The 27050-nt window shown below is 37.0% G+C and overlaps 1 protein-coding gene across 2 annotated transcripts in view; it reads right to left on the minus strand.

The window, feature by feature from the left end:
- Positions 1-21724, minus strand: part of CCDC112 (coiled-coil domain containing 112) — a 30614-nt gene extending 8890 nt beyond the window's left edge. For both annotated transcript variants that reach the window (XM_082652046.1, XM_082652045.1), the window contains exons 1-4: positions 21498-21724; positions 8238-8359; positions 4506-4627; positions 1527-1616 (exon numbers count right to left, since the gene is read on the minus strand). In XM_082652046.1, the coding sequence (XP_082508172.1) occupies positions 1527-1616; positions 4506-4627; positions 8238-8359; positions 21498-21614 (451 nt within the window). In that variant the 5' untranslated portion in view covers positions 21615-21724. The remainder of the gene's footprint in view (positions 1-1526; positions 1617-4505; positions 4628-8237; positions 8360-21497) is intronic.
- Positions 21725-27050: the final 5326 nt, after the last annotated feature.

The following is a 27050-nucleotide window of genomic DNA, read 5'->3' on the forward strand; positions in this document are numbered from 1 at the left end:
AACAATGTTGTGCTAGTTTCAGGTGTACAGCAAGGTGATTCAGTTATACATACACATGTATCTATTCTTTCTCAATTCTTTTCCCATTTAGGTTATTACAGAATATCGAGCAGCATTCCCTGTGCTATACAGTACCTTGTTGGCTATCTATTTTAAACATAGCAGTGTGTACATGTCAATCCCAAACTCTCAGTCTATCCCTGCCACCTCAAATAAATACTTTTAGAGGATAACTGATAACCTTCAATGCTAAATCAAAAAAGTATGCCCACTTTACAGTATGCTAAATACTGTCACACTGTCCTTCAAAGAGGCTCTATCTCTTTACAGTTCTTGAGAGTGCTCCTTCCCATGTAATTCTAGCCAGTTCCAAAATAACCAAAAATTTATTGTCATTGATTTAATTGACATTTTTATAATAATTAATAAGCCTGAGCACCTTTTCACATGTGTTTTGTGTTTCTTTTGCTATAATATGCAACTTACAATCTTTGCCCATTTTTCTGTTGCTCTAATTTGTAGGTACTCTTTACACATTATGGATATTAGCTTTTTAAGTCACATATATACTGCTAATATTTTCCTAATTTGTATTTCAACTTTGCTTATGGTTTTGAGGTATTTTTTAATAGTCAATTATGTCCACTTTTTTCTTTATGGTTTCTGATCTTTGTCATTCTTATAAATTATAATACAATTATAAAAATATTAACCCATGTTCCTTTCTAATATTTTAATGGTTTCATGTATTAATTTAATAAATAATAATTATATTTACTATTTTTTATTGCTTACTATGTTATAAGCAGTGCATAAATGCTTTATGTGCATTGTCTCACTTCATTCCTGCAACAACTCTATGAGTTAGGTTGTATGATTATCTCCATTTTAGAGCTAAGTAAATGAAAGCTCAAAGAGATCAGGTAACTTGCCTAAAATCACTTAACTGATAGTTCAAGGATTTGACCCAACATGTGTCTGATTCTTAAGTCCATACATCTTGAGCACTTTACTGCATTGCTTTGATCTCTCAGAAATGAATGCTGGCTTAAGCAAGGAGGTAAGGATACAATTTTGTTTTTCACAAATGACTAGAATTTGCCCCAATACTACTTAGCCATTCCCTTAGGTATTTGAAATGCCTCTGAAAGGCAATAATTTCAAAAAGCAAATGATGGGAAAACACTAGGCTAAGAATCAAGAAATCAGTCTTTTTTTCCTCTTCATCAGCTGAATCTGAATCTTTGCATACCACAGATTCTTCATCCTGTATGTGACACTATTATCTGTTCTGTCTACTTCATAAGTTGTAAGGGTTTGATAGCATTTTAAAGATAAAAAAATACATAAACACCAGATATTACAGTTTTCTGATGTATCCTTATTAATCCCTAACCAAAAAGTAGGGCTTAGCTCCTCCATTAATGCCAAATAGAAAAATTCTTACTAGAAAAATATAAACTTTTCTAATGAACAAAAGAAAAAACTAATACATGAGAAAAAATATAAAATCTAAATTTACTTACAATCAGGTGTAGGCTTCACATCTTTTAACTGATGCTGAAGTTTCTTTACATTGTTGTGTATTTTGGCCAATTGTTGCTGGATTTTTACTCCTGTAAGGGAGAAGTATGTACTTTAAAATAACTCTATGACAAATTGGTTCAGGATTCTTCACACAAGACTTATTATATAGAGATTATACTGCTCATGGGACTCCCTTATAGTCACCACTTATGTCACTCCCTTATGATCACCACTATTTAATAAATGATAGTGAAGAGCAATTAAATAATGAACAAAAGATGGTTATTTATAAGTGTCAAAACAGCCTGAACAAACTCTTGCTCTAACTAAACCATCTCTCAATTTCCTCTAATGTTTTAAAGCACAATAGGCTAAATCTTACTATAACCTGTGCCAAGGAAATGTCCTTGGAAATATTTTTTTAAACTCTAGAGACTGAGTTATTGGACACTCAAATACATGGATCAGTAGCATAGGTTTAGTCATGTTTTGTTCTTTAACAGTTTTTTTCTTTCTCTTTTAATTTGTTTTAATTTATGGACATAGATTTTGACCTCAACTACTGTTGGAATATTAAAACTGTCTAACCAATATTAATTCTATGAATACTGACAAACTTCCTAGTGAGAATTAACTTCATCTAACCACATCCTCTAAGATGGGGCTGGTGATACCCACTGGTGTCACAGTCATGGCCTTGAGGAGATGTCTCAGGTGCCATTTACTGGTATGTATGCTACAGGTTGCCAAGCTCAGCCAAAGGACCAGTCTGAAGTAAAGTGTTAGGCCCACAATAAAAGCCTGAAGAACAGAAGAGGGTCTCAAAGCCATTTTCAGATGTTCCGTATCAGCAACAGGAAGACTGGGTTCTTCTTTCATATTTTCTTTCTGAAGTTTAATATTTACTTAAATTATTAGGCTAAAGTCAAATATTCACATTCATATACATATTCATATATAGTAATATTTTATCATCTTTGGGTATTTTACTTATGCACCCCCCTCTCTTATTTTTTTGCAACTTTTCCACAAATGAACATGAGGCACCAAAAAGCTCTGTTCAAAAGTCCTTAAAAGCAATTATTTTTTAAAAAGTTTACCTTTAGGCCTGAAGCCAGTGCTAATATTCAAAACAAACCTCAAATATGTGTATGTGACTTTGGCTTGTTCTATTTTTTATTAAAATTCAAATGTTCCATAAAAGTAGAAACTTTATCCAATGTATTTTACAGAGTCTTACTGTTGAAACTTTAGGTCAAGAAACTTCCCTAGTAAAGTAATCAGGAAAGTGTTTTTTGTTATTTTATTTTTGCCACAGTTTGATCAGCTACAGTGATACTGCTACAGGGCAAATGATCTTTTTATTTTTTTAATTAATTAATTAATTTATTATTTTTTTTGGCTGCGTTGGGTCTTCTTTGCTGTGCGTGGGTTTCGGTAGTTGTGGTTTGCGGGCTCTAGAGCACAGGCTCAGTAGTTGTGGCACACGGGCTCAGTTGCTCCGCGGCATGTGGGATCTTCCCGGACCAGGGCTCGAACCCATGTCTCCTGAATTGGCAGGCGGATTCTTAACCACTGCGCCACCAGGGAAGTCCGGGCAAATGATCTTTTATTAATTCATTTGGAACTGACATTCTGCACTGCAGGCAAACCATTCAAATACAATATTACATAAATTCAGGCTAAAATTGTGGCATGATATTTGATGTAAGGAATATGTTTTTTGTACTCCTGAGCTGTAATATGTGAAGGGGAAATTTCTATATCCTTATACTAACACAGTGCATTCCTTCTTCTCCTAGATAAAATAAACACAAAGTGTGAATAAAGAGAGGCAAAATTGTAGAAGAGAAATAAAATGATAAAAATAAAGTTGCCTTAAAAGGGGGAAAATCAAATAATTTAAAATGCACAGAATGGAGACACTCTACTTAATGGCATGACTGAGAGACAGAAAGATCAGCCTTGCTGTTGTCTGTAAAAGAACTGAGGGACATTAAGAAATATTAAACAAGGGATGCTTAGATTCCTTTATGAATCAAAGAGGAGAACTGGCAATTTGGCATTTATGTTAGGTCTTATCATTCCAACACAAGAGGGAGAATGATTCTTGCCACTATCTCACAAAAGATGACTTTTTAAAATAGCGCAATCTTACATTCTGAAAGGAAAAACTTATTAAAATATTCTTTTAATTGACTATAAGGGAGTCCCATGAGCAGTATAATCTCTATATAATAAGTCTTAATATTTTATAAAGCTCAGTGGGTTGATAACCATTATTTTTCCTTTAATCAAAGCTAAGATGTTTTTATTATTATAACATAAGGACTTTGCAGCATATAAAATCTACTCTACAAGGAAACAAAGTATTCTTGTAGAATTCTTTTTTAAGGCCAACATTTAGTACACTGTTAACAATGATTAATATTCATAACAAACAACAGAACATATTCATTGTACAACCTCTAAGGCACTTTCTTATATATTATTTCATCAGATGCACAGACAGCTCTACTATGGTAGAAATGGTAGGTTTTATATCACAGACAAGTAAACTCCAGTTTAAGCAATTATGTGACTTGACCACTTCATACCATTAAGTACAGGCTCTGAATCTGTTGATGCTTACTTAGTCCGGGGCTCAGTCAGTAAGATCGTGGTGATGAGCTAAGATCAGACAGCCCAGGAATCAATTTCCCTTTACTTTAAAAAAATTTAATAGCATTAATTGATTTGACAACCAGAAAACAAAACCCTCTTTTTCCTATTAAAATTAAAGAAATACACACAGAAAACAATCCAGTCAGAATAACTAGTGACCCCAAAAAATAAATACATACCCCTAAAAGATAAACTCATTACCAGCTAGAAAGTACCTTGATAGAGAAAATAACACAGTCAATGAACAAAGACAAAGCACAGGGCAAAACTATAACTTTATATCTCAGGTTTTGTTCATCATGAACTCCACTTACTGTCTGTTTTCCGGCTGTTAATCAATTTATTTTCCAATTCTTCCAGCATACTATGTTCAATTCTGAAGTCACTTTTTTGGTTGTAGAAATGATTGTGTTTATCTTTTTCTATGTTAATAACTCTTTAGGGAAAGAAACAAATAGTGTAAATATGATTTAAGTATATTTTTAATTGTTTAAAATATGAAGATACTTACAATCTGTACTTTATATTTGGATTAATTCATCTAAGGATTCAAAATATAATTACTTGGATCAATAAGGCTAAGGAGTCAAAATAGTAGTTAGAAAACTGTTAAGTTCAACTAAAATCAACAGTAATTTGAATTGTTACTTAAGTTACAAAATGTTAATTTAAGAAAATTTAATCATAGACTTGCTTTGAAAACACATAAACTTTTGGCTATTGATTCCAACTCAATCTCACCGTGGGCTGAAAATTGTCACCACTGCTGATGGCTGCTTTCAATAGGAGATACTGTTAACTTTGTAGCATAAGCCAAGACATTTAACCTCTCCAGGCATGAACATCCTCATCAATAAAAAGTGAATAATAACAACTCACCACTACCCAACAGGGCTGTGATTAATATTGTATGAGCTAATATATGTGAGGGATCTTTATACAGTAAAATGCACTATGGAAATGCAAGTTATTAATATTAGTAAAACTAAAACTTCAAAAGGCAAACAATCTAGGAATTTTTGTATATTTAAGGGATACTGTCTACATTTACTTCAAAGCTTCCTTCGTCTCATCCTTGCTCCTTGGCTTTAGTCCATCTACCTATTGGTAGGTAGGACTTTTAATGTTAGCTTGAACCCCGGGGTAAAACAAGACTATTACCATCAAGAAATTTTTTTAGTTGGACACAGAAATTTACTTTCTCAACGCCTGTTTTCTTTCTCCCACAAGGTGGAAATTAACATGACTTCTCCACTAATCCTGAATTTAATGAGTGGTGGAGTATCTCTGGCCACTGACTTAATTTCATATAACCCGAGGGGCAACTATCTAAGGTAGAGTTTCCCAATCTTTTTCACTTGCCACATATAGAGAAAAATTTAATATCCATAAGGCATACTGGGGTAAACAGATGAGAATGTCACAGGCCCTACCTGGCTGCCCCAAAGGCTGAAGAGGTCATAACTTGCACGTATGTTGGGAAAGGAAGGAAGGGGTAGAACAGAGACGTCAAATAGATGTCAGTCTGCAGGTCAACTCTAACAGATTGAGGGTAGCTACTGGAGTCCTGCACTGAGGACTCCAGCCCATCTAGTCTCTGGTTGGGGTGGGGGAAGTTACTATGATCAAATAGAAATGTTTGTCATGGACACAGGATATGTGACGACAGTAAGTATGTTTTGATATTCCTGGATTAGAAATATTAACCTATAAAGACATTCAAAATGTAGTAATGGAGACAAATTGCCAAACATATGAAAAGGTGTTCAACCTCACTCATAATACGAGAAATGAATATTAAAACTATACCATGGTAACACTGTATACCTATCAGACTAGGGAAAAAAATCACAACTTTAAATAATATATTCTGATGATAAAACTGTGATGAAATGGGTCCTCTCATATATTGTTGGTGAAATCATAAATTGCCTATGGAGGACAATTTAGCAATATTCATCACATTTGCAAATTCATATACCTTTGACCCAGCATTTCTACTTCTAGGAATTGTTCCTAAAGATACACTCACACATGTGCAACATAATGTGAACCTATGTGGAAACTGCAATTAATTCAGCATTATGTTATAACATAAGATTTACTATAACCCAAATGTCTATCACTAAGGGGCAGGTTAAATAAATGATGGTACACCCCTACAGTGGAATACAATGCAGTAGTACCGTGTTCTATGTACTGATAAGAAAAGATCTCCAAGATACACTCTTTTTTAACAAAGGTTTTATACGAAAATGTTAGATATACCCAAAAGTAGAGAATGGTAAACCGACTCCCCTCAGATAGCTTCATACAATATATACCTCATATCACTCTGATTCACTCAACAGTTTTACCTTTTTCCTTCTTGGTTCAGCTACCTTTTCTTACCTTTTCTCTTCCTTTTTTGCTTAAGTATTCTAAAGTAAATCTACTACATTATATAGTTTCACCACAACATACTTCAGTGTGCATTTCTACAGATTATGGATACTTGACATATATAATTATAATGCCATTATCATGCCTGACAAAATCAATAACTCCTTGGTATCTAGGATATATTCTTAAGTTAAAAAAACAAAACAAGATGCAGAACAGTGTATACAGTATGCTACCATTTATATAAAAAAGGAACCATCTGAATATGTCTTTTTATTTCCTTGTAAGTACATAAAAGATCTCTGGAAGGATACATAAGAAACTAAAACTACTAGCTGAGGGGAACGGAAGTGTTTGAAACAAAGACCTTCCACTGTAGACCCTTTGATATGAACTGATTTTTGAATTATGTGAATGTATAACCTATTCTGAAAATAAAACAATTATATTACAAATGGTGTTCTTTCCTTTGCATCCAATGAGAATTGTTGGATTCAATTTCAATGAATTTTTCTAATACTCTTTCAATGAGTTTTTCTAAAACCTTACAACAGATGAAGGAAGATTAATCAGAGTTACAAAACCTACACACAGTGATAGACAAGGTATCTATCTATACTGGCATAATCTACTGGTTTGCTATATATATGGACATTAACTGCCTGGTGGATTACCCTATCTAGAGAGAAACATGACCAGAATTCTTAACCTAGAGTCCAATTCTATCTAAGGTAATGCATTTTGGAAATTTTTAAAAAAATGTATTTTATCAAATTCTGAGTATTAAAAATATAAAAATTATACAAATACAGTGAGAATTCAATCTCACAAGACTACAGTACGGTCTAACTTTTCAAAATTCGAACAGTACACTTTTTATTGGTAGAATTTCTAAACAGACCCAACTGCCACTAATTCTGGTCCAGAGACTATTTCTTACAAATGACTCCTTTTCTCTTGGTTCCTTAGCAAACTGATATTGTATAAATTCAGAGCAGTGTTTGTACAAAGCCTCCAGCTATAGGATAGGGTTGGGTGTTCTGAATACTAATTCTTTTATCTTTACTCATGATATTCATCATATCATATGGTGCTACCGATAATGTTGAACATTGAGTAAATATCACTGGTTATTTTAAAAATACATATACACTAAAACTTAAAATAAATGCCAACTTCTCAATCATTCTAGTCATAATGTGCAGGATGGATCTGAAAGGGCAGAGACCAAGGAAGGGAAACCAATGAAAAGGCCAATAAAAAAACCTCAAGGGTACAGCACAGACGTTTCATTAAAATTATTCACTCACTCAAAAAGATTTACTGAGTGCTCACCTAGGTAAGTAAAAATGTATTTAATCTGTTACTTGATATATGTGATCTAAAGAAATAACTTTTGTTTTTGTTGATATACACTGTCTCAAAATGGTAAAAATAAATAAATAAAATTTAAATAACTATACTTAAAATTAACTTTATACTAAATAGCTTATTATCATATGTCTATTTCACACTTCTCACCTTTCTCTTGTTTTACATCTGAAAGACTAGTGACTAGAATTTCATAACTTAGTGTGGGACTGGATAGGGTGTAGTAGAATTTTTATGCTGTTCACCATAAAGTGGCTAGTAATGTTATCTGAAGATAATGTTTTTATACTTACTGATTTTTAAATTTTTCTGCTGTACGTACGAATTCTGCTTTCTTAGTCCGACTAACTTTCTGCTTCCAGTTTTGAAGCTGAAAAGGACGAATTCCACCTGAAGTACCAAAACAGCCATCACTCTGAATAGAAAACAAAAATAAATTTATCCTCAATAATAAAAATGGTAGGAGATGAAGGTGGAATTTTTTTCAGAGAAAAAACATCAATGATGGAGTTTCTCAGGGGATAATTTGGGGGCCAATCTTATTTAATTTTTAAAAATACATTTTGTGGAAGAAGGAATATCTATCTTAAAATGCTAAATTAGTAAGTAAGATATGTAAAGTCTTCAGGGATTTTCAGAAAAAGATCTAATTCTTTCATTCAATCAGTCATTTACCAATATGTATTGAACACTTATGATGTGACAGGTGCTGCACTAGACACTAGGGAAACAATGATAGCCCATGATAATATGGCGCTTGACTTAAAGTCTAGTGAGGGGAACAGACTTAAAAAGAAAAGAGTAAAAAAGCAATAAATTAAAAACAAAAACATGGTAAGTGCTACTAAGGAAATAAAAAATGTTGAGATGAAAATAATGGGGCAAAGCATTATTTTTTTTTATTTTTTTTTTTCAGTTAGAATGGCCACAGAAGGTCTATTTGAGGGGATGATGTTTAAGGAAGAATGGAGCCAGCCATGCCAAAAACTATAGGGAAAGGTGTGCCAGGCAGAGGGACTAGCACGTGCAAAAGCCCTAGAGCAGGAAAAACCTTGGCTAGTTAAAGCAGAGAAAAGGCAACTGTGACACGAGATTAGTAAAGTGCAGAGTAAAGTAGGAGATGAGGATACAGAGGTAGGCAAGTGGCACATCACTCCAGCATTTTAAGTCACTAGGGGAGTCTCGATTTTACTGAAGGGTTTAGAGTAGGAGAATGCCACGATACACTTAATTTTTTTTTTTTTTTTTTTTGCGGTACGCAGGCCTCTCACTGTTGTGGCCTCTCCCGTTGCGGAGCACAGGCTCCGGACGCGCAGGCTCACAGGCCTAGCCGCTCCGTGGCATGTGGGATCCTCCTGGACCGGGGCACGAACCCGTGTCCCCTGCATCGGCAGGCGGACTCTCAACCACTGCGCCACCAGGGAAGCCCATATACACTTAATTTTTAAAGGAAATCCTTCTGGCTAATTTTTTGGAGAATAAATTGATGGAAGGTGGAGGAGGAGGTGAGGAAAGACTGGAAGCAGGAGAATCTATGAGGCAGGTGACACAGCAACACAGACAAGGAAAGATGGTGTTCAGGGCTACCAGGGTGACGGTGAAGATTAAAAGTAAGAAGACTAAATATATCTGGGAGGTATAACCAAGAGGAATTGCTGACAGCCTGGATGTGGGAGAAAAAGAAAAAAGGAAACAAGCCTTTAAATTTTGAGAAGCAAGCAAGAATAAAGTAATGAATTTAGGAAATACTTCTAAAATTGGGATATAATCCACATACCATAAAATGTATACATAAAGTTTACAATTCAGTGGTTTTTAGTATATTCACAAAGGCGTGCAACTATCAACAGTATCTAGTACCAGAATATTTCCATCATAACCAAAAAGAAACCCTGTACTTATTAAGCAGTCACTCCCCATACCCCTAGGCAGCCATTAATCTATTTTCCAACTCTGGATTTGCCTATTCTAGACAATTAATATAAACAGGATCATACAACACACAACCTGTTCTGTCTGGTTTCTTTCACTTAGTAAATTTTTTTTTTAATTTATTTAATGTATTTTTTTTTTTTTTGGCTGCGTTGGGTTGTTGTTGCTGCTCGGCCTTTCTCTAGTTGTGGTGAGCAGGGGCTACTCTTTGTTGCGGTGCACGGGTTTCTCATCGCGGTGGCTTCTCTTGTTGCGGAGCACGGGCTCTAGGCACGTGGGCTTCAGTAGTTGTGGCTCGCAGGCTCTAGAGCGCAGGCTCAGTAGTTGCAACGCACAGGCTTAGCTGCTCCATGGCATGTGCGATCTTCCTGGACCAGGGATTGAACCCGTGTCCCCTGCGTTGGCAGGCAGACTCTCAACCACTGAGCCACCAGGGAAGTCCCTAGTATAATGTTTTTTAAGATTCATCCACGTTGTACCATGAATCTGTACTTCATTCCTTTTTATGGCTAAGTCGTATTCCATACAGATCTAGCATATTTTGTTTATCTACTCATCAGTTAATGGACAATGGGATTACTTTCACTATTTGGTCAATATGAATAATGCTACTAAGAACACTTGTGTACAAGTTTAAGTATGAACATATGTTTTCAATTTTCTTGGGTATATACCTAGCAGTGGAATTTCTGAATCATAGGTAACTCGTTTTTACTTTCCCATTTAAAAATTTCGTGTTTTTTTTTTTAAGCTGTGAGCCTTCTTATAAGTCCCTTATCAGATAAATGATCTGCAAATATTTTCACCAATTCTGAGTTGCCTTTTCACTTCCCTGATAATGTCTTTTGAAGCACAAAGGTTTCGAAAAAGTGCCAAACTGTTTTCCACACTGGCTGCACCATTTTACATTTCCACCAGCCACCAATGGGGGTTCCAGTTTCTTCACATCCTCACCGATACTTGTTATTGTCTATCTTTTTTTATTACAGTCATCCTAATAGATGTGAAATGGTATCTCACAGTGGTTTTTCGTTAGTCCATAATGACTAATGATACTGAGCATTTTCCCATGTACTTATTGGCTATTTCTTTGGAGAAGTATCTATTTATCTCCTTCCCTATATTTAAAATTGGGTTGTTTTTATTTTTGAGTTGTAAGAGTTATTTATATATTTTAGATATGTCCTTATCAAAATATGATTTGTAAATATTTTCTCCCATTCTCTGAGCTGTCTTTTCACCTTCTTGATAATGTCATTTGAAGCACAGAGTTTTAAATTTTGCTGGTCCAATTTATTTTATCTTCAGCTGCTTGTGCATTAGATGTCATATAGAAGACACCATTACCTAATTAAAGGTTATGAGGACTTACATCTAAGTTGTCTTCTAAGAGTTTTACAGTTTTATCTCTCAGATTTAGGTTTCTAATCCATTTTGAGTTAATTTTTATATGTGGTGTGTGAGAGAAGTCCAACTTCACTCTTTTTTATGTGAATACACCATCTGTTGAAAAGACTATTCTTTCCTTATTGAACTATATTAGCACCCTTGTTGAAAATCAATTGCCCACAAATGTAAGGGTTTACTCTTAACTCTCACTGGTATGTCTATCCTTGTGCCAGTACCATACTGTTTGATTACTGTAGCTTCACAGTAAATTCTGAAATTAAGAAGTGGGAGTTCTCCAACTTTGTTCTTTTTCAAGATTGTTTGGACTATTTTGGGTCCCTTGAATTTACCACATGAATTTTAGGATCAGATTGACAGTTTCTGCAAAAAAAACAACAAAAAAAGACAGCTGAGATTCCGATAGGGATTGCATTGAATCTGTAAATCAATTTAGGGAGTACTGCCATCTCACGAATATTAAGTCTTCATATTCATGAACACAAAATGTTCGTTTAGGTAGGTTTTCTTTAATTTCTCTCAATGATGTTTCTGAGTTTTCGAAACATATGTTTCAAAAACTTAAACGTGTTGCACTTCTTTTGCTAAATTCATTCCTATGTATTTTATTCTTCGTTATACTATGGAATATTAAATTTTTTAATTGAAGTATAGTTGATTTACAGTATTGTGTTAGTTTAGATGTACAGCAAAATGATTCTTACATTTTTTTCAGATTCTTTTCAATTATAGGTTATTACAAGATATTGAATATAGTTCCCTGTGCTATATAGTAAATCTCTGTTCTTTATCTATTTTATATATAGTGGTATGTATCCATTAACCCCATACTCCTAATTTATCCCTGCTCCCCCTCTTTCCCCTTTGGTAACCATACTTTTTTTGTTGTTTTTGTTTTTTCTGTGAGTCTGTTTCTGTCTTGTAAAACTTGATCTGTATTATTTTTTAGATTCCGCATATAAGCGATATCATATACTATTTGTCTTTCTCTGTCTGACTTACTTCACTCAGTATGATAATCTCTAGGTCCATCTGTGTTGCTGCAAATGGCAATATTTCATTCTTTTTTATTGCTGAGTAATACTCCAAAATGGCACTATTTTCTTAATTTCATTTTTGAACGGTCCATTACTACTGTATAGAAGTACAACTGATTTTTGTACATTGCTCTTGTTTCCTGCAAGTTCCTGCAAACAGCTGAACTTGTTTATTAGCTCTAATAGTTTTTTTGGAGGATTAGTTAGGACTTTTTATATACAAGATCATGTCATCTGCAAATAAGGATAGTTTTATTTCTTCTTTTCCAATCTGAATGCTTTTTGTTTTTCTTGCCTAGTTGCCTGGCTAGAACCTCCAGTGAATAAAGTGGTGAGAGTAGATATTCTTGTCTTATTCCTGATCTTATGGGAAGTCTTCAATCTTTTGTCATTAAGTATTATGTTAGAGGTTGGTGTTTCATAGATGCCTTTAACAGGCAGAGGAGTTTCCTTCTATTGCTAACTTGTCGAATATTTTTATCATGAAAGAGTGCTGGATTTTTTCAGTTGCTGTTTCTGCATCTATTGAGATGATTATATGGTTTTTGTCCTTTATTCTATTAGTATGTTCTATTATGTTGATTGATTTTCATATACCTGGAATAAATCCCAACTAATCATGGTGTAAAATCCTCCCCTATGTTGTTAGGTTTGGCTTGATAGGGTTTTGTTGAGAATCTTTGCATTTGTATGCATAAGAGATACTGATCTGTTATTTTCTTTCTTGTGATGTCTAATTTTGGTATCAAGGTAACAATGGCCTTATAGAATGAGTTGAGAAGTGTTCCCTTCTCTATTTTATGAAAGAAATTTGTTATCAACAAAAAAAACCCTGACATTTATATTTACCTCTACATTTGTCTTTATTATTATATATTACAAATATATTTATATGTACCTTTATTATAATAATATATTATCATACATTACCTTTATTATTATATACCTTTACATTATACTTTTATATTTACCTCTATATTTACCTTTACCAGTACTCTTTATCGATATTATTCTTCACTTGGATTTGAATTATTACCTAGTATCTTTTTACTTTTGCTCGAAGGACTTCCTTTAGTATTCCTTGTAGGGCAGATATGCTGGCAATGAATCCTCTCAGTTTTTTAAAATCTGGGATTGTCTAAATTTCTCCATTTTTTTCACTAAAGATTTTTACATTGTACTTGAGAAATGTGTGTAGAGAATACAATTTTTAAAAATTTGTTCATTAGCTTACAAGTATAATATAATCTTGATCATATGGGGAAATTATGTTTAGCTGAGGAAAATATGCTCCAATTCTGAGAAGTACTATACAGTTGACCCTTGAAAAATACAGATTTGAAGCAGGTGCACTTATACACAGATTTTTTCCAATAAATATACTGGAAAAAATTTTGGAGATTTGTGACAATTTGAAAAAAACAGACGAATCACACAGCCTAGAAATATCAAAATAATTAAGAAAAAGGTATGTCATGAATGCATGAAATATATGTAGATACTAGTCTATCCTGACATAGGCATAAGGTGAGTGAAATTAAAATTAAAATAAAATTAATAATGCGTTAGTTTTCTTACTGTTTTATAACTTTGCTTTCAAAGAATTACATTACCGTACAGTATGCTTTTCTCTCTCTTAATTGGAGAAAGTGCCTAGCAGCCTAACATCACAGGTAAGTGGTTTTTGAAAAAAATGGAACAATGTTCCCAATGTTACATTATGAATATGATGATAATATTGTATGCCATAAAAATTTTATAATGATTCATTCACTGGTGTATAGGCTAGGCTATTGTGAAGCAAACGTATCGACTATATTAGGCTACCATAAAGCAATCATATTGCTGCTCTTCATTATCAGTGCATGGACCATTATATTTGTAAATAAATATGAATTTCTTCTTCACATTATGTTTTCATTTTTGATGTCTAGTGTTAGTAATACATACAACATCTATAGTGTTTTGTATAAGACAATACTGATGTAGATACTGACTGGCAATTCATCTTATAAACAAATCATGTAAACTTACAGTATCGATAAGTACAGTACAGTACTGTTCATGTGTTTTTGCCTCCTTATGATTCTCTTAGTAACATTTTACTTTTTCTAGCCTATTTAATTGTAACAATGTATACAACAGTATACAACAGTATGTATACTGTAACAACAGTATAATAACTATATACAGTCATTATATGACTGTATATAATACAGTCAAATTATATGACTGTATACAATACAGTATAACAAAATATGTGTTAACTGACCAAAAGATCAACAGTAGGCTATTAGTAGTTAGGTTTTTGAGGCGTCAAAAGCTATACACAGATTTCTGACTATGCAGGGGTTGGTGCCTCTAACCCTCGTGCTGTTTAAGGGTCAAGTGCACTTACTTGTTCTAGTTATGTGAATTCCAGGGATGCGGACTTCTAGGAGAATTTACATGGGAGCCAATAGAGGACCTGTGCATATGTTTTCAATTTTCCATAGTCTACCATTATCCATTATATTTTACTGCCATTATATTTTGGGGACAATAGAGTGAAGATGTCCTTATAATTAGTGGCAGCAAATTTTGTAACCTAGGTTTCCATTTTATATGTTTTTTATGAAAAATAACTTGGCAAACAATAAAGTCTTTGGGTTTTACTAGGCTGTAAGGGATAAAACTATCTATATTTTTAACAAATCAACTCACTTAGAGCTTGAGTTAGCATGTTTCATTGGCAGAAACACTATGCTGGAAACAGAGCCCCTATTGAGATGTATATCTAATAACAGAAATCGAGGCAAATTATTTAATATCTTTAAGTCTCAACTTTATTTTTAAAGTTATTTTTATGAAAATATTTTATTGGATAAACTCCAAGCTCCCTTTGAATTCCAATCTCCTTTGATATTTAAATTGATATATAATTGACATATAACATTATATTAGTTTCAGATGTACAATATGATTCAATATTTGTATATATTGCAAAATGCTCACCACAAGTCTAGTTAGCATCCATTACCAGAGTTACAAATTGTTTTTCTTGTGATGAAAACTTTTTATATCTACTCTCTTAACAACTACTGTTAACTAGTCACCATGATGTACATTACATCCCCAGGACTTATTTATAACTAAGTTTGTACCTTTTGACTACCTTTATCCATTTTGCCCAGCCCCTATCCCCTGCCTCTGACAACCACCAACCTGTTCTTTGTACCTATGAGTTTAATTTTTTTTTTTTAGATTCCACATTTAAGTGAGATCATATGGTATTTGTCTTTCTCTGTCTGACTTATTTCACTTGACATAATGTCCTCAAGGTCCATCCACATTTTTGTAAATGGCAAGATTTCCTTCTTTTTATGGTTGAATAGTATTCCAGTGGTGTGTGTGTGTATCATATTTTCTTTATCCATTCATCATTAGTGGTCATAGGTTGCTTCCATTTCTTGGCTATTGTAAATAATGCTACAGTGAACACTGGGGTGCATGTATCTTTTCAAGTTAGTGTTTTCATTTCCTTCAGATAAATACCCAGAATCGGAATTGCTGGATCATATCGTAGTTCTATTTTTAATTATTTGAGGAACCCCCATACTGTTTTCCAGAGAGGCTAAACCAATTTATATCCCTACCAACAGTGCACAAGGGTTCACTTTTCTCCACATCCTCACCAATACTTGTTATTTCTTGTCCCTTTGATAACAGCTATTCTAAAATGTGCAGTTTTGATTTGCATTTCCCTGATGATTAATGATGCTGAGCATCTTTTCATGTACCTGTTGGTCATCTGTATGTCTTCTTGAGGAAAATGCCTATTCAGTTCCTTTGCCCATTTTCCAATCTGATTTTTTTTTTTTTTTTGGCTATTGAGTTGTACAAGTATATACTTTGGATATTAACTCCTCATATGACTTGCAAATGTTTTCTCTCGTCAGTAGGTTGGCTTTTCATTTTGTTGATGTTCCCTTTGCTGTGCAGAATCTTTTTAGTTTGATGTAGTCTCCTTCATTTTTAGACAATTACTTTTCTGGACACAGAATTCTTGGTTGAGAGTCCTTTTCTTTCAGCATTTTGACTATGTCTATCACTCCATGCCTTTGGAGTCCAAGGTTTCTGTTGAGAAACCAGTTTTTACTGAGGATCCCTTGTATGTGTTGAGTTGCTTCTCTGTTGGTGCTTTCAAGATTTTCTTTTTGTCTTTGTCTTTTCTACAGTTTGATTATGACATGTCTAGGTATGGATCTCTTTGAGTTTATTCTACTTGGAGTTCACTGAGTTCCAACAATGTGCAGATTCATATTTCACCCATCATTTCTTCAAATATTCTTTTCCCCCGTTTTCTCTTTCCTCTCCTTCTGGGACTCTCATTAGCTGTGACACTTGATGGTATCTCACAGGTCTCTAAGGCTCTGTTCATTTTTCTTCATTCTTTTTTTCTTTCTGTTCCTCAGTCTGGATAATCTGAACTGACCTATCTTCTGCCAGCTCAAATCTAGTGTTGAGCCCCTCTAGTGAATTGAGTTCTTGTATTTTTTAACTCCAAAATTTCTATTTGATTCTTTTATTATAATTTTTCTCTTTATAGATATTTTCTATTTGGTGAGACACCATTCTCATAGTTTGTTTTATTTCTTTAGAAATGGTTTCCTTTAGATTTTTGAACATATTTAAAGTAGATGATTTAAAGTCTTTGTCTATTATGTCCAACATTTGATCATCTTAAGGGACAGTTTCTTTTTACTGTTCTATTTTTTTTTAATTCTTCTGTGTGTGGACCATACTTTCTTGTTTCTTTGCACATCTCATAATTTGTCTGTCAAATACTCAACACTTTAAATAATATAATGTGGCAACTCTGAAAATGAGATTCTTTCCCCTCTCCAAGGTTTGTTGTTGTCACTGTTTGTTTAGTCATTTTTCTGAACCAATTCGGTAAAATCTGTATTCTTTGTTTGTGTGGTACTGAAATCCCTGTTTTGTTAGCTTAGTTGTCCGTGAACAATTGGTTGGTCAAAGATTTTCTTAGATGTCTTGAACAAATTAAGCCCCCAGTCTTTGCTGAGGCGGTCTAAGTACATGCTGGAGCATGCCATCAGTACTCGGGCAAGCAGTTTAAAACTCTACTTTAGCCTTCACTTCCTGTTGCACAGAGTTTCAAGACCAGCCAAAGGTGAGAGCTCAGGCCTTCTTAGGCCTTCTCTGGTTGCATTCATTTCCTATCACTACTATAACAAATTTACCAAAGATTTGTTTACCACAAACTTAACAACACAAATTTATTCTCTTACAATTCTGGAGGTCAAGTCTAAAATTAAGGTGTTGGCAGGACTGTGTTCTTTCTGGAGATTCAGAGGAGAATCTATTACTTCCTTACCTTTTTTTCAGCTTTTAGAGGCCACTTTTATTCCTTGGCTCATGGCCCCTTCCTCACATAACTTCACCCTCTTGCTTCCACTGTTACCTCTCCTACTGGTTCTGATCCTCCTGCTTCCCTCTTACAAGGACCTTTGTGAATATATCGGCCCACCCAGATAAACTCCCCATCTAAAGATCCTCAATTTAATCATATCTGCAAAGTTCCTTTAATCATGTAAGGTCACATATTCACAGGTGCTGGGGATTAGGATGTGACTATCCTTGAGGGGGGAGGGGGATTCTGCACTCTAACCACACACACACAGCCCTATTCATGTGTGTGATCTTCAAGAGGAAATCCATTTTGAGTAATAATTTAAAGTCAGAAAAGTAATGTGCTTATTACTGAAGGACCACTCCAGGCAGCCAAATGCCATAAAATACAAGTCATCACAGGAAGGTCATTAGAAACAAATCAAACAGAAGACACAGTTCTATCTTGGTACAAAACCAGAACGTACACTAGGTGATACTGCTAGAGATACTTCAAAAAAGTTATAATTCAGCTGCTGGAAAGATCAAGAGGGAAAGGGCATCTGAGAGGACAATCAAGAGATTCATGGTCTTCGGCCTTGAAAGGCAATGGCTGAGGAGAATTATGGACAAATAATATACAAGTATTAAAGTACATAGATAGGGTACATTATTTCTTTCCAAAATGAATGAGAAATTTATGGGATTCCACACTCTATGGAGGTTGTAAAATAAAACACAATATAAAATAGTTCTAAAACTTCAAAGATAATTTTTCCAAAATAATTTAAGGAAACAGTTACGGACTGAATTATCACCCCCCAAATTCACGGTTGAAGCCCTAGATTTGGAGGAAGTAATTAAGGTTAAATGGGATCATAAGGATAGAGTCCTAATCCATTAGGACTGGTGTCCTTATAAAAACAGGAAGAGGGCTTCCCTGGTGGCGTAGTGGTTGAGAGTCTGCCTGCCGATGCAGGGGACGCGGGTTCGTGCCCCAGTCCGGGAGGATCCCACATGCCGCGGAGTGACTGGGCCTGTGAGCCATGGCTGCTGAGCCTGCGCGTCCGAAGCCTGTGCTCCACACGGGAGAGGCCACAACAGTGAGGGGCCCGCGTACCACCAAAAAAAAAAAAAAAAAAAGAGGAAGAGACACCAGAAAACTCTCTCTCTCTGCATATGCACATGTGAGGACACAGCACGATGGTGACTGTCTACAAGCCAGAAACTAACCCTGACAGCACCTTGATCTTGGACTTCCCAGCCTGCAAAATGGTAAAAAAGTAAACTTCTGTCATTTAAGCCATTCAGTCTGTGGTATTTTGTTATGGAAGCCCTAGCAGGCTACTATAGGAACTTTAGATATTTTGGCAGACATCTCTAATATCATGAGGAAAATTATCTCTTCTCAGGAAAACATTAGTTGGTTTCACCGTTAGAGTCAATAGGAATACTCATTCATGAAATCCTATGACAAATATCCAAGTTCAGTGCTAGGATGTAGAATTTGAGTGTATAGTGTGTATGTGTGTGTGTCTGTGTGTATGTGTATGTGGTATGTTGGGGGGAATACACAGAGGGATAACACATAGTTAAACTCCTCAAAAAGCACAGTATGGTACAGTAGAGATTCTAATTGTTTTTTTTTTTAAACCCAAACACCCTTGAGAAATTCTACCTCACTACTGCTGTGACTGTCAGTCATGAGGCTCTGCCTTCCCTAAACTGGTGAGAGGGTATAAAGCAGGGTGTCTCAACCTCAGCACTACTGATATTTTTGACCAGGTAATTTTTTGTTTTGGGGGAGCTGTCCTTTGGCCTGTACCCACTAGATGCTAGGAGCACACACAAACACCCCACAGTCCCCCTGCAGCTGTGACAACCAAAACTGTCTCCAGACATTGCTGAATGTGAGAAACCGATGTCACAGTTGAAACAGCTCCACAGGTGATTCTGGTCCAACACCAAGGAAGGCAAACCTCTGAGAATCACTGTAGTCGGCAAGAGTGTGCATCAATAACAGTATTAGCCAACTTGTGAGAAATGCAAACCAGGAGGTTAAAATGGTTATAAGAATTTGGAGAACAAATCATTTTCAACTAAAGTAAGCCAGAGAGAGCCACCAAGAGGACTAAAACACTAGGGCCATACATTTTAAAAAAGATTTTAAAAGTATTTTAAATATATCTGAAAAAATTATATATCTATTATGTATTTTTCTGTATTTTATATTTTTTTCCTGAGACATTTGGGCCAGAGTTAGAATAATAAAAAGAAATACAGAGGATGTGTGAGAAAATTTGTCTGAGGTGGAATTTCTTGAATTTCTTGAAACAGGTAAAGACACTGTATTTCCTTAGAGGAAGAAAATGATAGAAGCTGTCCTCAGCTCATAACAGCCTTCTTTCAGGTTTGGACTAATCCACAAATATTTAATGAGCATCTACTATGCTCCTGGACTAAAGAGGCACAGCTTTTGGTACTGGGAATACAATAGTGAATAAACTTCCAAAAGTTTCTTCCCTCATAGAGGGCAGGGTTTACATTCCCAGGCAGGGTGGAGAAAAATTTAAGAGTAAGCATAAAATATGTAATATATTATATGGTAATAAGTGCTATGGAGAAAAACAAAACCAGAAAAGACAACAGGGTGTGCTGGGTAGGGGGACTCAGTAAGGGGAGGTCAAGGAAAGAATCACTGAGCTGATGGCATTTGAACAAAGATATCTGAAGGCGGTGATGGTGTTGGCCATGAGACCATGAGGAAAGAGATTCCAAGCAGAGGGAACAGCAACTGCAAAAATCCTGAGAGAGGAGTGTGCTCCACCTGTCTGAAGGACCACCAGGAAGCCAGTATGGCTGCAGCCGACTCAGAGCAGGGGACTGGGGATGAGGTGACAGGGAGGTGGTAGGGGCAGCTCAGAGGCCCTGTGGACCACGGTAAAAACGTTTGTTTTTACTCTGAGGGATCTGAGCAGACAAGTGTCATTACTGGACTCAATCACCTGACTGTTGATAAAACTTGAGGAAGGCAAGAGTGGAAGAATAGAAACCAACTAGGAAAGTATTTCTGCTGGGGGAGAAATGATGGTGTGGACCACCATGTGAGGTGGTGAGAAGAGTGGGATTCTGGACTTACTCCGAAGGTATAACAGACAGGAACTGCCCATGCTCTGGGGTGTGGGCTGTGAGAGAAGGAGAGGTGCTCTTTGACCTGAGCAACTGGATCCAACAATTCTCCTTGGGGGATCCTCTGGTCCTCACTGCAGAGAAACGGGTCCTGAGAAGATCTCTGGAAACACATCAGCCTCAGACCATCCCATGTTTGACTCCTCCTTGTGTTCCCAGCGCTGATACAATAATACAGCAGCCACCAGTCACTGGGCACCGAATCTCTCTCCAACCAAGCATTGTACCAGGGGCTTCCCAGACAATGTGCACGGCTCGAGAAGCTGCATATTATCAGTCCCAACGTTTAGATTAGAAACTGAGTCACCGAGAGGTTAAATATGTTCCTATCACACGCTAGGAAGAGGCAGAGCCAGCGTTTCCACCCAGATCTTCCTCCACTCCAAAACCTCAAGAGAGGCGGCTCCGTAAAAGCAGTTAAACGCACAAGCGAACAAAGCGAAACGCTGGCGTGCGCCAGGCCCCGAGCAAAGGGAGGCTAACACCGCGCCTCCCGCCTCCCGGGGCCGCGCTGCAGAGCACACCTGTTCAGCCTGGGGCCCCGTCCAGCCTCTGGCGCCTGCAGCCTCCCGGCCCACGTCTGCCTCCTCCATTTACCTGTTGCGGCACAGGCGTTGCTCCCACGCGGGTCCCGGTGGCCGCGCCCGCCCCGGCCACAGCCCCCGCTACAGCTGTGGCCGCCGCCGCCACCACGACCGTCGTCAGGGCGGCCATCTTTCCGCGCCGAGCCGCTCGGTGCGCTGCGGCCCCCCAGGCCTGGGGTGGAGGGGTTCGGGCGTGGGGAGATTCTGGCTCTGCCGGGGCGGCAGGGATCCCCCGGCAGGGCGAACGCTGCCGAGATGTGGGGCGGGGCCGGAGCGCAGGGCGGGGCGGGAGTGCGGGGCGGAGGTGGGCCGCGGTGCAAGGCGGGGCGGGGTCGGGATCAGGGCGGGGCCCGAGCGCGGGCCGGAGCGCGGGCCGGTGGCGGGCTCGGCTTCGCTGTGCTCTGCGGCGCAGTTTTATTACAGTGCACGTTATCTACTCTTTATTTGGCAAAAAGTCTTTCTCCCCGGCCCCTGTCCCCTAACCACCGGGAAAATTCATTGTTTTTCACTGTCCTACTTAAATTTATTCGTGTTATATATAGATATATGATATACATAGATATCTATATATCCATAGAGAGAGATACTTTACATAATAGAACTTCTTTCTAGGTTTCTACTAAGTTCTGGTGAAACTGAGTCTAAATTAAAAAACATTATTGATGAGCCTGAACAATATATTTCACATTTTCAAACAAAACACAGCACGCCCTACACTATCAGATATCAGACGCAGGGATGTCACACTCCTAGGACTTGGCCATTTAGAAGAGAGACTCCAAAGATACAGTGTTGGGAAGGTGGGGAAAAGCCAGAGATGACTCCTGCAGTCAAGGCATTGGCAACCAGTGGCAATTCAGCTGATTTGTGGATGCATTGCGTTTTCCTCCTTTAAAGGAACGTATTCATCCATTCATCGATTCATTAATTCAATCAATATCCAGCTGCTACTATATGCCAGACCTTGAGAATTAACTGTTGAATTAGACACACACACGAAGTTCCTTCTCTCCAAACTTCTATCAGGGAATTCAAACAAGTAAACAAACAGGGTGTTTATCGAGCACTTACTTTGTGCCAGTACTGTTCTAAACAATCTAGTGAAGTAGGTACTATTATCATTTTCATTTCACGGATAATGTTAAGTAACACAAGACCATATACAAGTAGGAACTGGGATATAGGCCTAACTGGTCTAACTCCAGAGACCATCCTGGTAGAGATGTTAAAACAGGCAGATGGAGCCCAGGAAAGAGACTAGAGTTAAATATATGAATTTGGTCTTCATCTCCAAGTAGAAAACATCTTAAAAAGTGAATGAGATTACTCAGGGAGAGTATAAATTGAAGTCTGGGAACTGAGGCCTAGAGCCCTCCAACACAGATGACACAGACAGGAGGAGTTGACAGGAGAGGTCTGTGAGAAGGGAGGAAAGCCGGAATCCTATGGAAGAAAGTGTTTCAAGAATGATCAACTGTGTGGTCTGCTGCCCAAAGGTTGAGTGACATGAAAACAGACAGCTGATGGTTGGATTTGACAATGAGGAGGCCACTGGCCACCCTGACAAGAGCACTGTCAGTGGGGTGGTGAGCCTGGCTGAGACAGCTGAGGAGATGATGAAGGTGAGGGGTGGAAATAATGTCTTTAGACAACTATTTTGATGATTCTGTGATGCAGGTGATCAGTGAAATGAGGTGGTAGCTTGAAGATGTGTGATCAAAGAAGATACATGTGGTGTGTGTGTGTGTGTGTATGTTTCAAGCTGGGGACTAGTGGAGGGCATCTGTACCTTGGAGTCTAGGTCACAGATGGAAAGTTTGATGTCTGAGAGGGGCACCTGCTCTTCCTTACTAGAGGGTTGCAGCACAAGGTGGTTGGTAGATTTGGAGACAAAAGATGGGCTGCTCTCCTTTCCCCATGCACTAGAAGGAAGAGGGAAGCTTCCGGGTATTGAGAAGGTAAGACCTCTTTAATTTATGTACTTACCTTTCACCCAAAATGAGGTGTGTTGTCACAGCACTGTCTGAGTTCCTGTAACTGTTAGTCTAGAATAATCTGGTAGCCTCAAGGGAAAACAGTCAACCAATTACTTGAATTGAGTGGTCTCTGCCAGGGACAACACTGGATTGGATACTATAAGGGAATATATTAATAGTAACAACACGCAAGATGGCCACTTTAAGATTTTTACTGTTTTATTAGGATGAAAAATTCCAAAAAATGATTAACAATCTCATAAACAGAAAACCAGAGCAGGCCTTTGCAACATGAAGATTAGGCAGCTGCCTGGGCCCTCACTTTGGGGCCCTTTCAGTGGCCAGAGCTACAGAATATATTCTCATTGTATAGTTTCATTTCTTACATTTTGTACCAATTCTAACATTACATCAGAGGTTTGTCATTCCTTAATTTCTTTTATATTTGTATTTCTTTTCTCTTAAACACTAAAAATCTTGGTTCCTTAGAATATCAACATATTTACTTATTTGCTTTTTCTTGCAACAATTATGTAGTTTCAAATTACAATTCTGAAATTACCACTAACAGTAAACCTACTGAAAGAAGTTTAAGATCATTTTGTAGTTCTTTTTGCCCTTAGAATATGTCCCGCACAGGATATTCAGTCAGAGTGTTGTGTTCAAGAGTTTACTGAAATTTCTCTTTTCTGGGTGGTAATAGAATCTATTTTTAGGTAGTCAGATTCTTTTGATTGTTTTTGTCTTCACTTTTAGTGTTTCCTCTATTTTTTTTTCTTTATGGTATCCTTTTTAAAAACTATGTAAAACATATGTAATGTATGTAAAGTCAAAATGATATGACATATTTAAGGAAATCTTGCCCCCAAACACACCCTCTCCATGGCCTTGTCAACTGATCCTCTATATGTGACCATTTTTTATTAATTTCTGGCTTGCTCTTTTACATTTCTTTTTGCAAAAATGAGTATATATATATGTGTGTTCTTATTTTTCCTTTTCTCTTACAAAAACATGTAGCATATTGTATTATTTTGCTAGTGCTGCCATAACAAAGTATCACAAACTGGGTGGTTTAAAACAATAGAAATGTATTCTCTCACAGTTCAGGAGGCCAGAAGTCCAAAATCAAGGTGGCAGCACAGTTGGTTCCTGAGTTCCTTCCTCTCCTGAGAGTGAGTTATCTGTTCCATGCCTCTCTCCCAGCACCTGTGGTCACTAGCACCCTGTAGTATTCCTTGGCTGATGGAAGCATTACTCTAGTCATTGCCTGTATGGTTGGATGGCCTTCTCTCCTATGTGTCTGTGTCTCTGTGTCGAAATTTCCCTCTTCTTATGAGGACACCTGTCATTGGATTAGGGCTCTCCCTAATCCCGTATGACCTTATCTTTACTTTATTACATCTGTAAAGACCCTGTTTCCACATAAGGTCACATTCACAGGTACTGGGCATTAGGACTTCAGCATATCTCTTTAGAGGACACAATTCAACTCATAACACACATATAATACTCTACACCTTACATTTTTCACTTAACAATATATCTTACAACTCGCTTGATGTAAGTTCACAGAAATCCTCCTCATTTTTTTAATGGATGCATAATACTCTGTTTTACTCAACCAGGCATCTACTGACAGATGTTTGGGTTATTTCCAATCTTTTGCTGTGACAAGTATTGGGGAAGAAAAAATATTCCTCTACCTTTCTAGGTTCTTCTGAGAGTCTAATAATTAAATTGACATGACACAGATTAACAGGAGACAAATTTTAATTTCATACATATGGGAGTTCACAGAAACAGGAGACTCAAAGAAATGACCAAAGCAGGCAGCTTTTATACTTTTTAGACAAAGAAACAATTAATTTGTGAAGAACTGACAAAGACACTTAGGCTTGGGTATTAATTAGTGAAGAAACTAAGCAGAATTAGTTTACATAGCCTTTTCCACCCTGAATTTTCTATCCCTGGAGGTAAAAATGTCCCTAAGTCTTGGTGCTCAGAGGTTGCCTTTCAGATGGGAAATTCATTTCCTGCTTTCAGGCAGAAAGAGGGCAGGGTCAGGGAGTCCATCTTGCACTGGCTGTTTCTCAAGTAACTTGAACTCAAAGCAATCAATATGCCAAAGTAGCATATTTTGGGGTGGCCTGCCCTGAACCCCATCACAAGTAATGATAAGTATTTCATATTTGGGGAAGTGTATCTTCAGTGGAATTGCTGAGTCAAGTGATAAATGCAAAGGCAATGTAGTTAGATATTGTTAAATTCCTTTCCATAGAAGTTGTACCATTTTGTACTCCAACTAGCAATGCCTGAGGGTGCCTGTTCCTTATTATTTGCCATCACAGTATTTCTTCAAGTTTTTGTATTTTGGGCAATCTGAATAGGTGAAAAATGGTAGTCTCAGTAATTTTAATATACCTTTCTCTTGTTATGAATGAAGCCTTTTTTCGTAAGTTAAAGAATGTCAGTTTTTTCTTTAAACTGTTCACATCTTTCCCCAATGGTATTTAGTCTTCCTCTTCCCAGTTTCTTTTTTTTTTAATAGATCTTTATTGGAGTATAATTGCTTCACAATATTGTGCTAGTTTCTGTTGCACAACAAAGTGAATCAGCCATATGCATACATATATCCCCATACCCCCTCCCTCTTGAGCCTCCCTCCCATCCTCCCTATCCCACCCCTCTAGGTCATCTCAAAGCACTGAGCTGATCTCCCTGTGCTATGCTGCTGCTTCCCACCAGCCAACTATTTTACATTCGGTAGTGTATATATGTCGATGCTACTCTCACTTTGCCCTCCCATCCCATGTCCTCAAGTCCATTTTCTATGTCTACCTCTTTATTCCTGCCCTGCAACTAGGTTCATCAGTGCCATTTTTTGGGGTTTTTTTGTTTGTTTGTTTGTTTGTTTTTAACATCTTTATTGGGGTATAATTGCTTTACAATGGTGTGTTAGTCTCTGCTTTATAACAAAGTGAATCAGTCATACATAAACATATGTTCCCATATGTCTTCCCTCTTGCGTCTCCCTCCCTCCCACCCTCCCCATCCCACATTTTTTGTTTTTTAGATTCCATATATATGCATTAGCATATGGTATTTGCTTTTCTCTTTCTGACTTACTTCACTCTGTATGACAGACTCTAGGTCCATCCACCTCACTACAAATAATTCAATTTTGTTTCTGTTTATGGCTGAGTAACATTCCACTGTATATATGTGCCACATCTTCTTTATCCATTCATCTGTCAATGGACATTTAGGTTGATTCCCTGTCCTGGCTATTGTAAATAGTGCTGCAATGAACATTGGGGTACATGTCTCTTTTTGCATTATGGTTTTCTCAGGGTATATGCCCAGTAGTGCGATTGCTGGGTCATATGGTAGTTCTATTTTTAGTTTTTTAAGGAACCTCCATACTTTTTCCATAGTGGTTGTATCAATTTACATTCCCACCAACAGTGCAGGAGGGTTCCCTTTTCACCACACCCTTTCCAGCATTTATTGTTTCTAGATTTTTTCATAATGGCCATTCTGACTGGCGTGAGGTGATACCTCATTGTAGTTTTTATTTGCATTTCTCT

Source organism: Grampus griseus (genome assembly GCF_964374135.1).
Source record: "Grampus griseus genome assembly, chromosome: 3".
Lineage (NCBI taxonomy): Eukaryota > Metazoa > Chordata > Mammalia > Artiodactyla > Delphinidae > Grampus > Grampus griseus.